General features: G+C 37.9%; 1 protein-coding gene across 2 annotated transcripts in view; it reads right to left on the minus strand.

Moving 5' to 3' along the window:
* Positions 1-676: 676 nt before the first annotated feature.
* The window catches only part of LOC130848890 (gamma-interferon-inducible protein 16-like), a 31,033-nt gene continuing 16,045 nt past the window's right edge, over positions 677-15,664 (minus strand). Inside the window, exons 5-8 of one of the 2 annotated variants that reach the window (XM_057727284.1) lie at positions 12,686-12,880; positions 10,167-10,586; positions 8,428-8,619; positions 677-2,582 (exon numbers count right to left, since the gene is read on the minus strand). In XM_057727284.1, the coding sequence (XP_057583267.1) occupies positions 2,514-2,582; positions 8,428-8,619; positions 10,167-10,586; positions 12,686-12,880 (876 nt within the window). In that variant the 3' untranslated portion in view covers positions 677-2,513. The remainder of the gene's footprint in view (positions 2,583-8,427; positions 8,620-10,166; positions 10,587-12,685; positions 12,881-15,664) is intronic. The other variant, XM_057727276.1, reaches the window with a different exon arrangement.

A 15,664-nucleotide genomic window follows, 5' to 3' on the forward strand; every position in this document is an offset into this window, starting at 1 on the left:
ACTTTTTCTTATGTTTAAGTGTTCTAGAAGATAACTGAGGTTCAAAAGCAGGGGTTGGCAAAATTTTTCTGTAAAGCACCAAACAGTATATATTTTAAACTATGTGGGTGCTGCAGTCTCTGTTACAGATGCTTCCCCTTGCACTGGCTGCAACAGAAGCCATAGACAATCCACAGATGAACAAGCATGTTTGTGTTCCAGTAAACCTGTACGGTGGACGTTGAAATTTGAATTTTATATGATTTTCATGTGTCACCTTCTTTTGATATTTTCCCCTTAGCATTAAAAACATCTACATAAGGAAATTTTTTGATAACTTAAACTTTACCAAAATGAGCATGTCTTTTCAAAAGATACCTTAAAAGGCAAGCCATAGATTGAGACGTAATATTTGCTAGTCACATAGCCACTGAAGATCCTGTACACAGAATGTATAAAGAATTCTCAAAACTCCATATTATGAGAACAAACAGCGGAATTTTTAAGAAGGGAAAAAAAAGATACATAGGTGGCAAATAAGTACATAAAAGGATGTTCAACTTAATTTATCTTTAGGGAAATGCAAATTAAAACTACCACTATGAACCAATTAGGATGACTAAAATTTAAAAGGATTGACCATACCAGGAGCTAGGTGAGGATGAGGAGGAATTAGAACTGTCATGCAGTGGTGCAGGAATGTTAAGCGGTACACTACTTTGCAAAAGGCTTGGACACTTGTTTTTTTAAATAAACATGCACCTACAATGCTAAACTCGGAGCTGGACACAGAGCAACTGAAACTCTCACACATTGCTCAGGGGAATGAAAAATGCTACACTCACCTTAGGAAACAGTTTGGCAATTTCTTATATATTTGAAATACATTTACCACATGAATCAACAATCTCACCCCAAGATTTTTATTCACTGAAATGATAATACAGGCTCACACAAATCTGCATGTGAATATTTACATCAGTTTTATTTGTAACTATGCCAAAGTGTCAACAATCCAATTGTTCTGCACTTGCAGAACAAATAAACAAACTTTTCTGGGTCCCCACATTGAATCCTACACAGCAATAAAAGGAATAAACGGATACACCCAACTACATGGATGAATCCTAGACGCGCTATACTAAGTGATAGGAGCCAGACTCAAAATGCTATATCCACTCTAACTTCCAACTTAGGAAACTCTGGAAAAGTGAAAAGTGTTAGTTAAGAAACTATATCAGTGGTTGCCAGGAGCTGGATTGGAGGAAGCATTGACAATAAAGTGGCAGGGAGGAAATTCTTGTTAAGATGCAATGGTTCTAATCATTAGGAACAGGATCTTACCTTCTGTCCCTTACTTTTCTTATTAGGAGAGTAAAAAGAAGAACACTGTCAACCCTCTAGAGCTAGTATAATGTTAAGTGACACAAAATAACTGCAAAACACCAGGTACCAAATATGTGATCAAGAAACACACTACAAAGGAACTCTATTCAATATCTTGTAATAAACCACAATGGAACAGAATACAAAAAAAGAATACATTAATATCTATAACTAAATCAGTTTCCTGTAGGGCAGAAATTAACACATTATACATCAACTCTACTTCAATAAAATAACTTAAAAAAATACACTGTAAATTTCAGTGTTAAGATATCTACTCTCTGCCATTGTACTCTAAAGTAAATTCACCACTCCTCAGTGTTTGCCTAGTGGAAGTCTTTTCCTGGAGAAACTTCCTCATAAGATCCATACACGTGAAGACCAGGAAGTATAGCTGGAGAGCTACTGAGCTGTTGGTATCTGAGTCATTAAGTGAACCAGTTATTTCACATCAGACAGGGCTAGAATTGCTTCCAACATATGTTAGCGACTTCATGCAAATCATGAGATGCTGCCTTATTTAGTACACAAATTACCCAATTATGGCCCCTCCAGGAGACCAATTCTGAAAAGATATCATTGTTTTGGACTAAAGCAACTCCACCATAGGACAGGGGTTGGCAATTGAAGCAGAGACTGGATTTCAGCTGGTCTGCCCTCCTCCTGGGTTTCTTTGAGCAGGCACAGCTTTTTCAACCTGTTCATTCTTAACCAGAGTTATATTCTGTAAAGATCACAACCAAAGTATACATTTACATATTGCTTGGGGCTTAGGTGTCCCTGTCTGAATTGCGGGCCACAGACTATTTACTTTTAAGCAACAAACCAATAAATTAGACTCTTAGGGAGGCATGCCTTTAGGAAAAAAAACAAAAAAACAACAAAAAAAAGCATGTTTATTATTTTTTCCAAATTATAAAACTTATAGATGCAAAATTAAGCATTGAAATGATATACAAAATTTTTTAAAAAATTAAAACACCTGATTCCGAAGAATCAATGGCTAGTGTATATATATATATATATATATATATATATATATATATAGTTGTATTTCAACATATGTGTGTATATATATATATATATGCATTTTTTGCTGTGCTTAGATCTTAGCTCCACAAACATCAATATTGATGATATCCAGGTTCTTAGAAGAAGGTTTCCATATATAAATCAGGATCGAGTGGTTTTCCCTGGATTTTCCTGGCCTTGGTGACCTTGAAGAAGAAAGAGATAAAGATAAACAATGAGATGACCTTTCTTCCTTCACTCACACTGTGTCACCTTGCTACGGGCTTCCTCCCTTTTTCTCTTCCCATCTACGAGGCTCTTCTCCCACTCTCATCTATCTTCTTTAGTGAATTCCTGTCTTTTGAGTCACCACCCCCAGTTCTTGGTTGGGACCCTGAAATGAGATATGCACTCATGTCCAGCATGAGTGCATGTGGACAGGCAGGAGTTGATGGAGAATGAGAGAGAGAGGAATGAGCAGGTGTACTCAATGCCAAGAGTTGCAGGAAAAGTTCTTACTGGGAAGAAAGGTGGAAGGAAGGGGCAAAAGGTATTCCTGGTGTCATGCTGTGAAGGAAGGATTGGGGTATCTCATTGAGAGCCTGAGTCCTGGCAAGACTGAAAAGCATTTGCATTTCTGAGTGCCTGGATGTGTCAGCCCTTGTGTTTGATCTGTTTGCATTCCAGTGCAGCCATACCTCGGAGATATGGGTTCAGTTCCAGACCACTGTGATAAAGCAAATATTGCAATAAAATGACACAGTTTTTTTGCTTTCCCAGTGCATATAAAAGTTATGTTTACACTATACTGTAGTTTATTAAGCGTGCAATAGCAGTAATGTACATACTTGAATCAAAAAATACTTTATTGCTATAAAAACATTAACCATCATCTGAATCTTCAGTGAGTCGTAATCTTTTATTTTTTTCTGGAGGAGGATCTTGCCTGGATGTTGATGGCTGCTGACTGATAAACATGATTGTTGCTAAAGGTTGGGGGTAGTGGTGTCTTATTTCTTAAGTAAGACAATGATGAAGTTTGTTGAATTGACTGACTCTTCCTTTCATGGAAAATCTCTCTGTAGCATGCAATGCTGTTTGATAGCATAGAGAAACAAAGTGTGCTACCCCAAAATATGTCTTTCTGGCATAAGGATTAATTTATGTTGATTATTTTTAAGAAACAGAAGACTCTGTAAGTCCTTCTTTTCACCTCCCCTTTGGCTGCCTAAAGAATTTAGATAAAGGGGCTGTTCCCAGAATAAAGGTCTCATCAGAGGTATCTGCAAAGAATATGGGTTAGGTGTGGTGGAGGAAAACTTGGCAGAGCCCAGAGATCAGAGTCCACTCTGTGTCCCATCCTCTCTGCATGCCCAGCAAAGATCTGTTTCCCAAAACATTTGTTTTTCCATCTCCATGTGGATTGTCTTTCTCCCCAGTGGAAGTCCCAAACAACTACCTCCAACATCCTCTTTTGTCATTAACTGAAGATGGTATTTAAGGTGAGGGTTTTAGCCATCTTGGTGAGTTACTCACTTTTCTGGGTCTCTCCCATGTATATGTGTTATTAAACTTTTGTTTGCTTTTCTCCTGTTAGTCTGTCTCATGTCAATGCAATTCTTAGACCCGCCCAAAGTACCTAGAAGGGTAGAAGAATGTTTTTCTCCTTACTGACAATAGCATTTTACCCACAGTAGGACTTCTTTCAAAGTTGGAGCCAATCTTCTTAAACCCTGCCACTGTTTTATCACCTAAGTTTGTGTAGTATTCTAAATCCTTTGTTGTCATTTCAACAATATTCACAGCTTCATCATCAGGAGTAGATTTCATCTCAAGAAGCCATTGTCTTTGCTCACCCATAAGAAGCAATACCTCATACATTAAAGTTTTATCATGAGATTGCAGCAATTCAGTCACATCTTCAGGCTCCACTTCTAATTCTAGTTCACTTGCTATATCTACCACATCTGCAGTTAATTTCTTCACTGAAGTCATGAACCTTTTAAAATCATCCATGAGAGCTGGAACCAATTTCCTTCAAACTCTTATTCATGTTGGCATTTTGACCTCTTCCCATGAAATAGGAATGTTCTTAATGACATCTAGAATGATGAACCCTTTCCAGAAGGTTTTTATTTGACTTTGCCCAGATCCATCAGAAGAATCATCCCTATGACAGCTATAGTCTTGTGAAATGTGTTTCTTAAATAATACTCCATGGGCTGCAAACTGGATGTTATGTTAGCATGACAACAACATCACTCCCATTGTACATCTCCATCAGAGCTCCTGGGTGATCAGGTATGTTGTCAATGAGCAGCAATACTTTAAAAGGAATCTTTTTATTATTATTATTATTATTATGAGTAGTAGGGCTCAACAGTGTACTTAAAATATTCAGTAAACCATATTGTAAATAGCTGTGCTGCCATCCAGGCTTTATTGTGTCATTTACAAAAGCACAGGCAGTGTGGATTTAACATTCTTAAGGGCCCTGGGATTTTCAGGGTGGTCAGTGAGCATTGATTTCAACTTAGTCACCAGCTGCATTAGCCCATAACAGGAGAGTCAGTTTGTCCTTTGAAGCTTTAAAGCCATGCACTGACTTCTCCTCTCTAGCTATGAAAGTCCTAGATGACATCTTCCAATATAAGGCTGTTTCATCTTCATTGAAAATCTGTTGTTGAGGGTAGCAACCTTTATCAGTTATCTCTGCTAGATCTTCTGGATAACCAAGCTGCAGCTTCTACATCAGCAGCACTTGCTTCTTCACCTTGTACTTTTATGTCGTAGAGATGGCTTCTTTCCTTAAATCTCATGAAACAACTTCTGCTAACTTCAAGCTTTTCTTCTGCAGATTTCTCATGTCTCTCAGCCATCACAGAATTGAAAAGTGTTAGGGCCTCGCTCTGGGAATATTGTGGCTCGTGTGACCTTCTATCCAGACCACTAATACTTTTTCCATATCAACAATAAGGCTGTTTTCTTCATTGTCATTCACAGGTTCACTGGCATAATATTTTAAAATTCCTTTAAAAACTTTTTCTTTGCATTCACAACTTGTCTATTTGGTGCAAGAGGTCTAGATCTTGACCTCTTTTCTGCCTTCCTCACTAAGCTTAATCATGCCTAGTTTTTGATTTAACATGAGAGATATGTGACTATTCCTTTCACTTGAACACTTAGAGGCCTCTATAGGGTTATTAATTAGCCTAATTTCAATATCGTTGTGGAGAGGGAGAGAGCCGATGGAGAGAGGGAGAGAGATGGGGAAATGGCCCATCAGTGGAGCAGTCAGAACACACATAACATTTATCAAAGAACTTCTCCATCTTATATGGGTGTGTGGTTCATGGCACTCCAAAACAATTTCAATCATAACATCACTGATCACAGACCACCATGACAGACAGAAGAATAATGGAAAAGCCTGAAACGTTATGAGAATTGCCAAACGTGACACAGAGACTCAAAGTGACAAATGTTTTAGAAAAATGGCAGCAGAAGACTTGGCTCTACCCAGGATTGCTACAAACCCTCAATTTGTTAAAAAAAAAAAAAAAAAAAAAAAAAAAAAGGCAATATCTGTGAAGCATAAGAAAATGAAGTGCAATAAAACAAAACAAGGTATGACGACTGTGTTAGCCTTTGTTAGTGTTCCAGGAATCCACCCCACATGAATGTGTATATATGAGTGTGACAAAGATCATGAATTTGTCCTGTAGGACCAACCACTTCTGTTGTAGACCAGTATGTGTATCTCACTAAAGGCAGGTAACCCTGTGTTCTGAAATGCTCAGATTTAGATCAAATGCTCATTTAGATCAAAATGAGCTCTGTTAATTATCCTCTGAGATAAAAAGTATTTCCTCCATTCTGTAGATTATGAATCAGAAGTTCCTAGCATTAAGTTACTAGTTGCCTAACAAATGACAGAGCCAGTATTTGAAACAAATCTGTCTTAGGGAAGTCCAAATTTACTGAATAATCTACCAGGTTTGAAAATTCAAAAAATTCTCTAATATTTAGTTTCTCTCTTCAGTATGATTAAAAATATCCTTAAGTGAAAATTCTAAGATGATGATGGAAGAAACTGAAGATGACACAAACAGATAGGAAGATATACCATGTTCTTGGATTGGAAGAATCAATACTGTTAAAATGAACATACTACCTAAGGCAATCAACAGATTCAATGCAATCCCTATCAAATTAACAATAGCATTTTTCATAGAACTAGAAAAAAAAATTTAATTTGTACAAAAACACAAAAGACCACAAATAGCCAAAACAATCCTGAGAAAGAAGAATGGAGCTGGAGGAATCATGGTTCCTGACTTCAGACTACTACAAAGCTACAGTAATCAAAACAGTATGTTACTGCCACAAAAACAGACATATAGATCAATGGAATAGGATAGAAAGCCCAGAAATAAACCGACGCACTTATGGTCAATAAACTGACAACAAAGCAGGCAAGAATATACAATGGAGTAAAGATAGTATGCTCAATAAGTGGTGCTCGGAAACTGGACTGCTACATGTAAAAGAATGAAATTAGAACATTCTCTAATACCATATACAAAAATAAACTCAGAATGCATTAAGGACCTAAATGTAAGACCAGTTACGATGAAACTCCTATTAGAAACATAGGCAGAACACTCTGAAGTAAATCGCAGCAATGTTTTTGGATCAGTCTCCTAAAGCAATGGAAATGTAAACAAAAATACTAAGTGGAACCTAATTAAAATGAAAGCTTTTGCACGGCAAAGGAGACCATAAACAAAACAAAAAGACAACTATGGGCTAGGAGAAAATATTTGCAAATAATTAATATTTGCAACAAGAGATTAATTTCTAAAATATACAAACTGTTCATACAGCTTTATATCAAAATAACAAACCCAATCAAAAATGGGCAGAGGACCTAAATATACATTTCTCTAAAGAATACATATAAATGGCCAACAGACTCATGAAAAGATGCTCAATATTGCTAATTATTAGAGAAATGCCAATTAAAAATACAATGAAATGTCACCTCACACCAGTCAGAATGGCAATTAATAAAAAGCCTACAAGTAACAAATGCTGGAGAGGGTGTGAAGAAGAAACCTTCCTACACCGTTGGTGGGAATATAAATTAGTGCAGCTATGATGGAGAACAGTATAGAGGTTCCTTAAAAAGCTAAAAATAGAGGTGCCATATGATCCTACAGTCACACTCCTGGGCATATATCTGGAAATAATTCTAATTTGAAAAGATACATGCAGCCCAAAGTTCACAGTAGCATTATTTACAAGTCAAGACATGGAAGTAAACTATATGCCCATTGACAGATGAATGGATAAAGCAGATGTGGTGTATATACACAATGGAACATTACTCAAGCATAAAAGGAATGAAATAATATAATGCAGCAACATGGATGGACCTAGAGATTATCATACTAAGTGAAGTATTTAGACAGAGAAAGACAAATATCGTATGATATTACTTATATGCGGAATCTAAAATAAATGATACAAATGAACCTATTTTCAAAATAGAAATAAAGTGACAGACATAGAAAACAAACTTATAGTTACCAAAGGGGATGGGGGGAGAGGGGAAATAAATTAGGAGTTTGGGATTAACATACACATATTACTACACACTAAATAGTTAAATGAGGACCAACTGTATAGCACAGGGAACTATACTCAATATTTTGTAATAAGCTATAATGGAAAAGAATCTGAAAAAGAATATGTGTGTGTGTGTACGTGTGTGTGTGAGTGTGTGTGTATAACTGAATCCCTTTGCTGTACACCTGAAACTAATATAACATTGTAAATTAACTAAACTTCAATACAAAAAGTTAAATTTAAAAATGCCCTTAAAAAATAAAGAATGATGAAAAGAAACTTTACACCCACTAAGTGGCAAGAATTAGTTCTTATTCCACCTGCTGGACTCTCTGTGTAAAGGAAGCAGTCTAGTTTTCCTAAAGGCTTCTACTTTGGAACAATCATGACCCACCGCCCTGCCTCTCAAGAAGATCTCACCTTGATGAAACTGTGAATTACGGATCTCAGCTGCCTCTTATCTCCACTCAATGCCAATTCAAAGCAGATGAGTTTAAGTCTATCGCCTTCCTCACAGTTGATTCCGGTCAGTCGTTGTCCATAAACAAGGACTTCCATCACTCCTGTATTATCTTTTATTTCATAATATATGCATTCATTACGTACCAATTTCTGCAAAAGAAAATTAGCATCCATCCTCTGAGAACTGGATCAGGAATTTCCACAACTTTGAAAAATATAGGGTGTTAGTGGCAACTTTTGTCTCAGACCAGTTCATACAAGCTGGAGGTCCAGAATCACAGGTACCAGATAGTGTAAGATATTGTGTTCAGTTGATCCTTCCATTCAAATTCTCTTTCTAGAGAATTCTGTGTCTCTCCCATTTAAATTCCTTCCTTTAGGTCTTTGTGTTTTGGGTTCCTCTAGAAAACTGGATTACTTTCCTAACTTTTCCTGTTCCTATCTCAGAAAAGCTGAGATTTCTTAGGAAAGTTGGATACAGTGTGGTCTGATAAGCTTCATGGGTTGCTTTGGATCTCCCCGAGAACAGAGAAGAAAGGCCATTTGTGTCTTATTATGAGTCTCAAAAAGATTGTTGCAAGTCCTCATTAAGTAGACTGTTATTTCAATATGTAATTCTTTCCTCTATCTTCTCTATTTATTCATTCTTCCCTAATCTGCCCAAATCTTGAATCTAGATCATCTATTTCCATTGTTCCAGTTTCTATATCGCTTACATTACTCATTAATTCTACAAATGCACATGTATACACAGTCACTGAAACAGAATGTACAGAAAGCAACAGGGCGTAAGTAAAGAGCCATCCTACACGACATATATAAGGAATACGAAACAATACTTTACATCAAGGTTGGGTCAGCTAAGCTTAGTATTCCTATGATGTGTTGGGACTGAAATACCTACCCTAATTCTGAGAATTCAGCAAAATTCTGCATTTTATTGCCCATATTAATAAATTGTAGAATGCAATTTGATTTTTCTAGTGTTTTCAATATCCATATTTCTCTTATTAGTTAATGCCACAATCTTTGGCTGAACAATTTTTTGATGAATGACTGTGAAGAGGTGAGAGTGCTTTAGAGTTCAGGTGATCAGAAACTTAGCTAACTGTGGATAAGAGCTGATTCGAGGGCAAAGTGGTCTAGTTGAATTCTTATTCTGGTTACCACAGCTGGAATCCAAGCTTGGAAGGGCAATTCTTTATTCACAATTAAGTTAAGCTGTCACTGAAACAGGTGAGGCAGAACTCGAAAAACACAATCATAAGGAGAGCTCTCTCTTGTATCTATAACTATCATCTGTTTATCTATCGATGTTAATAATAGATAATGTTAATAATATGTTAATAGATATAGATGATAGATAGATGATAGATAGATAGATAGATAGATAGATAGATGATAGATAGATATAAACTCTGCACAGAGTGGCCATGAATGGACCAGCACAGCTGATTAACTGCCATGATTTCCGGTGAATCACTTTCTAAAGACCTTGCATGCTGTTACCTTGGGAGGAGAGTGTTAAGAGATTGCCTATCTTATATTCTGAAATGGGAAGACTACACCCATCCATTCCTGGTCAGGGGGGCTTGGAGCTCCTGTATTTATGAAGTTAACCAAATTCACTCGGCAGTTAAGACTTTTACATTCTGGGGCTGCAGAAGAAATACTGCAAAACAATGGTGTGGGCTTACCTTCTGCACCAGAAACACCCCATTCACAAATGTTCCTACATCTTGCATGTAAAGATGACTGATTTTAGGAGTTGCATTTGCCTTTTGAATCAGGCTTTTAGAGATCTCCATCTTTCGGTCAGGGTCAACATCAGACACACATGAGGCATTGAACACCTCCAGGAACCCATTGCGGCCAAGATAATCTGATATGGCAATGATTTTCTTTGGGATGAACTTCTCCTTCAGGGCGGCATGATAAACCTTCACATGGAAGAACTGGCTCTCAGTAGCCACTGTGGCATGAAACATCTTCTTCTCGCCATCTCGGACATCATATGTAAATGGTTCTGTTGCTTTCAGCACCATCACTTCTTTGGGGTCCCTGTGGAAGCCCTCCTCTCTGGAAGCTTCTTTAGGTACAGCCTTCAATCTTGGTTTCTGCTCAGAAGTACACACCAAAAACAGGCACAATTAAGAAAAGGAATGCAGATTCACTCTCTAATGAGAATCATGTATGGCTTAATGTTGACATCAACAAAAAACATAATTAGGGGGAGTTGGGGAAAAAAAAAAACTAGGCAAAGATCCCTGACATGGTATAAAGAATCCAGTGGAATGAATGGGGAAGATTTAGACAGTGATTTTTCTTCTTTTCACTGTTTTATGAGTGTGGTAGGAAGAATATTTTCCTTTAAAAAGTATTAACTCGAGGGAAAAGGTATTTCTCCCAGGAAGAGCTATGTAGAGTAGAGAGGCAGTGGGCAATAGGAATACTGTTGCGTAGTGATTCCTAGAGGAGATTGTATAAAAAATCATCTTAAATTACCCCATCAACTCATTTTCATGTATAAAATAAGATACAAATAGGGATGAAAATAAATCACCCTTGACAGCACTGAGATTAGGCAATGGCTGCAGTCAGAATCCCATGATCTCATCCCAGCACATGTGGCTATTTAAAGACCTGAATTACAAAGTCTCTTTTCAGGAAAGAGTGTTTGTGTTGAAAAAGGGTTAGTAGACAGTCATCGGAAAAATCCCATGAACTTCCCAAATTTGGAAATGACCTGGATAAAGGATATTTTGAAGAGTAGCAGAATCACCCATCCCAAAGTTGTCCTTTGCACAAGATTATTTTAACCTGATTATTTTGAAAAACAGCATACACAGAGGAAGCTCTAAAACCGGAAAGGATCTTGCCCTTTTGTAAGGGAAATTTGTATTTATAAATTAAATCTCCATTTCTAAGGGTGTCTGCCACTGTGGACCAGGAAGAGAAGGACTCTAAATTGTAAGAGAATATTAGGGGAGAAACTGACTTAAATCTGCATAACAAACATTACCTTTGTTTATGCTGCTTTTCCTGGTAATCCCCCATAACTGGCATCCCTACACTTTCCTTTTCTGTATTTCACTAAAGATGGTATTTAAGCAGGTCGCTTAGGCCACCTCAGGGAGTTACTCATTTCTCCTGGATACCTTCTATATATAGATGAGGTATAACTGTTAATAAACTTCTATCAAGTTTTTCTTGATAATCTTTGTTTTAATACAGGGGTCTCAGCCAAGAACTTAGAAAGGTAGAAGGGAAATTATTTTTCCTCCTCTACACCCTCCTGTTTGAATAATGGCAGGATGCTTAGGAGAAGAATGCCAAAGGAGAAGTCAGGTGTCAGGGACTTTTCTCTGACCTCATGTCTACCCAGTGGCCTGCACCATTTATGAGTTTCAGGAGAGCAGTCTGAATTGGAGGGGAGGCTGCTGATCTGTAAAAGCAAGTATGAAGGCAAAGGTGGGCCAGGGGAGTCCTGAGATCAGTTCATGGAGACAGGCCAGCTGCCTCCACAGACCAGCAGTACTCCTGTGGTCTGACCTGTACGGTTATGCAGGCCTGTGGGTCATGGGGCTCAACTCTGACTTCTCATCACTGTGGCCAGTTCTCCCTACATCAGAATGCTCATTCCCAGGGCAAGTTAATCATTAACAAATCTCACACTAGTAACAACAGCAGCACTTTGACAAGAAGCAAAAGGTAAAATCAGAAAGACTATTTACCGAAGCATAGCATTTGATAGAGGTGAGATTTCAGATAGTTAAAATTAATTATTTTTGTCTATATCTCCATTTCCTAAATTTCTAAGGTGATATTATTTCCATAATAAACAAAGAGAAAGAATTGGTGATAGTGCTTTGTTTGTTTCTGTATTTCTCCACCTCATTGTACCCTAAGCTCCCTCTTTCTTAGTGCATTGAGGGAAACACACAAAATTAAATAAATTACTAATTATACCCACCTCTGAAGAGGAATGATTTAGGTGCACACTAGATCATACATTATCCTAACGCAAAAGGCAGCCTAATAAGGGTCAGAATTTGAATGTAGGTAGGATCTCAAAATACACACTCAAAAACAACGTGTGATCTAATTCATAAAGAATTTTGTATTGTAGGGGATTAGTGAGAAGTTCTTTACGGTTCTATTGATCCCTGTCATTATATTGTAGGGAGGGAAAATACTGGAAACAGAAATCTGGTACCTTGGCTGAGGAACTGCTGGATGAGGTTGGTGATAGCATCTGAGGAGTCTGGAGGCAGCCCCCAGTTGGGATTATGCTGAATGTTGGAAGTTGTGGAAGCTGCCTCTGCGCCGGGGATAGCTTCATCTTGGAGTCAACAGTTTCAGTGGTTGTGTCTTTCAGTTTTTGGGTCCAAAAATATGTGTCGTCTTCTTCCTGGTTAATGGTTTTCAATACCAGATGAACCATAATATTTCTTTCTTACCCTACATCTCTCTCCATCTCTGTCTGTCTGTCTGTCTCTCTCTCACACACACATACCATATGATCTTCACTCTGCCAATCTGCCCTGGAATAAGTAGCACATCTTCAGATACCCCCAACACCTCCCCAGCTTGAAGTCCAACCAGGATTGCAAACTTCTCTCTGCAAATGTTAAAAACTCAGGTGATCAAAATTTCATTGGTCTGTTTTGGAATTCTGACTCTACTTCTGCTGTAAACTGGCCTTATCAACTCACTTGCCAATTCACCAAGACAACACTTGGAGTAACTTATTAGTAGAAAATTCTACCAGGTTACAATGGAAGCACATCTCAGAACAACATTGGCTGCACTTAAGAATGTTTTATTTACTAAGTCTTTCATTGCCTTATATATTTACCAAATAAGCAAATCGGTTTCTATCACCTACTCTTCAAATCCAGGAAACCCGGGTGTCCATCAGTTTGAATGCTTTGTTTATCAGCATACCAGAGACATTGTCTCAAATTCATAATTCCAGAGGCAGGATTCTGCTACTACCTAGTCTCTACCAGGCAACCAAATCTTTTGTAGTCCTCAACAATAAACAGACACATTCACAATTTCATTCAGGGCATTCTTAGCACGTGGATTTTTATAATTGTGTCAATCAGGGCAGGAAGTGTCTGTAAAATCATTTATCTTGACTATCTTTGATTTCACTGATGAAAGACCATTTCTCACTTTCTACAGTATAGAATAGCCACAGTTCTTAGCACTTCTGGCATTCATTTAACCAATTCATAAAGTATCAGTTGTTGATAAAACTGTAGATGAGGGAGCTGCCTAAAATGCCTGTCTCTGGCACGCAGCTACTTGATTAGAATACCCTCTGACCTCCCTCGTCACTTCATTCCACATCAGAAGGCTTGAGAGCCTGGGCTATGGTAACACATCTGAGATATAACACTATCTGATATAAATTTTTACAAATAAATTTCAGATATTGTAGCATCTACACTCTGACTCTGGGAGCAATATATGCCATTAAATGCTCAAGTTTTAGATTTCAGTTGGGCTACATTTGAATCTTGGCTCTAACATTCACTTTCTGCATGACCTTGGAGAAGATTTTTAACCTCTAAGAACTTCAGTTTTCTCATATGTAAAATGAGATTAACAATAGCATCCTCGTATGACGTTATAAAGAACACATGAGATAACGTACACAAAGAACACAGCTTTTAGAGTCTAGCACCGTTAAACGTTCATTGCATAGAAATATCACTATATTATTATTTTACAGTAGACACAGGGGTTTCTGTTTTTGCTCTGATCCACAGATGTTTCATGCATAATGTTGGCCTTTTTGATGGAAAACCCAGATAGAGGTGGTATGGGAAGCATTTTATTAAAGAAGCTTCTCCGAGAGAGTAGCACAGACATATATATACTACCAACTGTAAAATAGTCAGTGGGAAGTTGTTGTATAACAAAGGGAGTCCAACTCGAGGATGGAAGATGCCTTAGAGGACTGGGGCAGGGAGGGTGGGGGGGACTGGAGGGGGGGGCGTCAAGGAAGGGAGGGAATATGGGGATATGTGTATAAAAACAGTTGATTGAACCTGGTGTACCCCCCAAAAAAAAATAATTAATAAAAAAATAAAAAAAATAAAAAAAAAAAAAAAGAAGCTTCTCTATTCACTTCTGCTACTTCTAGTAATTTAATCTCATTGACAAGAGCGTCTTGATCATTTTTCACAACTGGTTAAACTAAAAGCTTTCATCAGAAAAGTAGGATTTAGATCCCTAAAATATACTATTTGCCTGGATAATATTTAAAAACAGTAATTGATTTTTTTCCCTTGGCTTATTTCTTCCACCACGCCACCCTGTTCTGGAATCACGCCAATGTGTGCTGTTTGCCACTGCAGAGACACAGCAGCAGAAACCAAAGAGAATATTGATCTGCTTCTGTCTCTGAATCCCAAACAGAGCCTATATTACAAAGAAAATAGTTGGGAGACCCCATGATGAAGAAGAGCAAGGCTTTCCTGCTCTTTCTCCTGATGAACCATAGCCAGGATGCTCAGGTCCTCTTTGTGTCAGGCCTCCTACACAGGTGGCTGGACCCCAAAGAAGAAATGACCACATGGTGTGTTTCAATGTATGAGGCCAAGAGGACAGATGAGCCTCCCCGGGGTTCCTGTGCTCCAAGGAGTTTTGAGGGCAGCAGAATGACTCTTATGGAAGTAGAAATGACTATGTCACAAGCTTAGGCAGATGGAGCCTTAGAAAGTGTCAATTCTAAGCCTGTATGCATGAAAAAATAGGGTTGTCTTTAGATGTCCACATAAGTCATTGTCATCGCAGAGAGACAGTGAGCCTGAGGTTTCAATGCCTAGACAAAGGCCACCTGGACCTAGAGGCAAATAGGCACAGATTACTAGTTCCATCTCATAAAGAAAACAGAGAGATTACATGAGGAATTATTAATTATTGGTGCTAACAGTAATAAAAACAATACAAAGTTGAAAAATCTTGTCAAAAGAAATCTGTCTTCAACTGGTGTGCATGGACTTGTGTAGGGGGCAGCTTGGAACTTGGGTGACAAATTATTTTACAGAATAGTGATTTAAATCCTGCCTTTGCCTATTCCTCAAGTCACTTGCTTATTCTCTGCAGAAACAGGCATTGTATCCCTGTGTTAAGGTAAGCACGGGGGTCATATCAGGGCAGAACAAAAGCAGGCTAGGAT

Source organism: Hippopotamus amphibius, chromosome 1, assembly GCF_030028045.1.
Source record: "Hippopotamus amphibius kiboko isolate mHipAmp2 chromosome 1, mHipAmp2.hap2, whole genome shotgun sequence".
NCBI lineage: Eukaryota > Metazoa > Chordata > Mammalia > Artiodactyla > Hippopotamidae > Hippopotamus > Hippopotamus amphibius.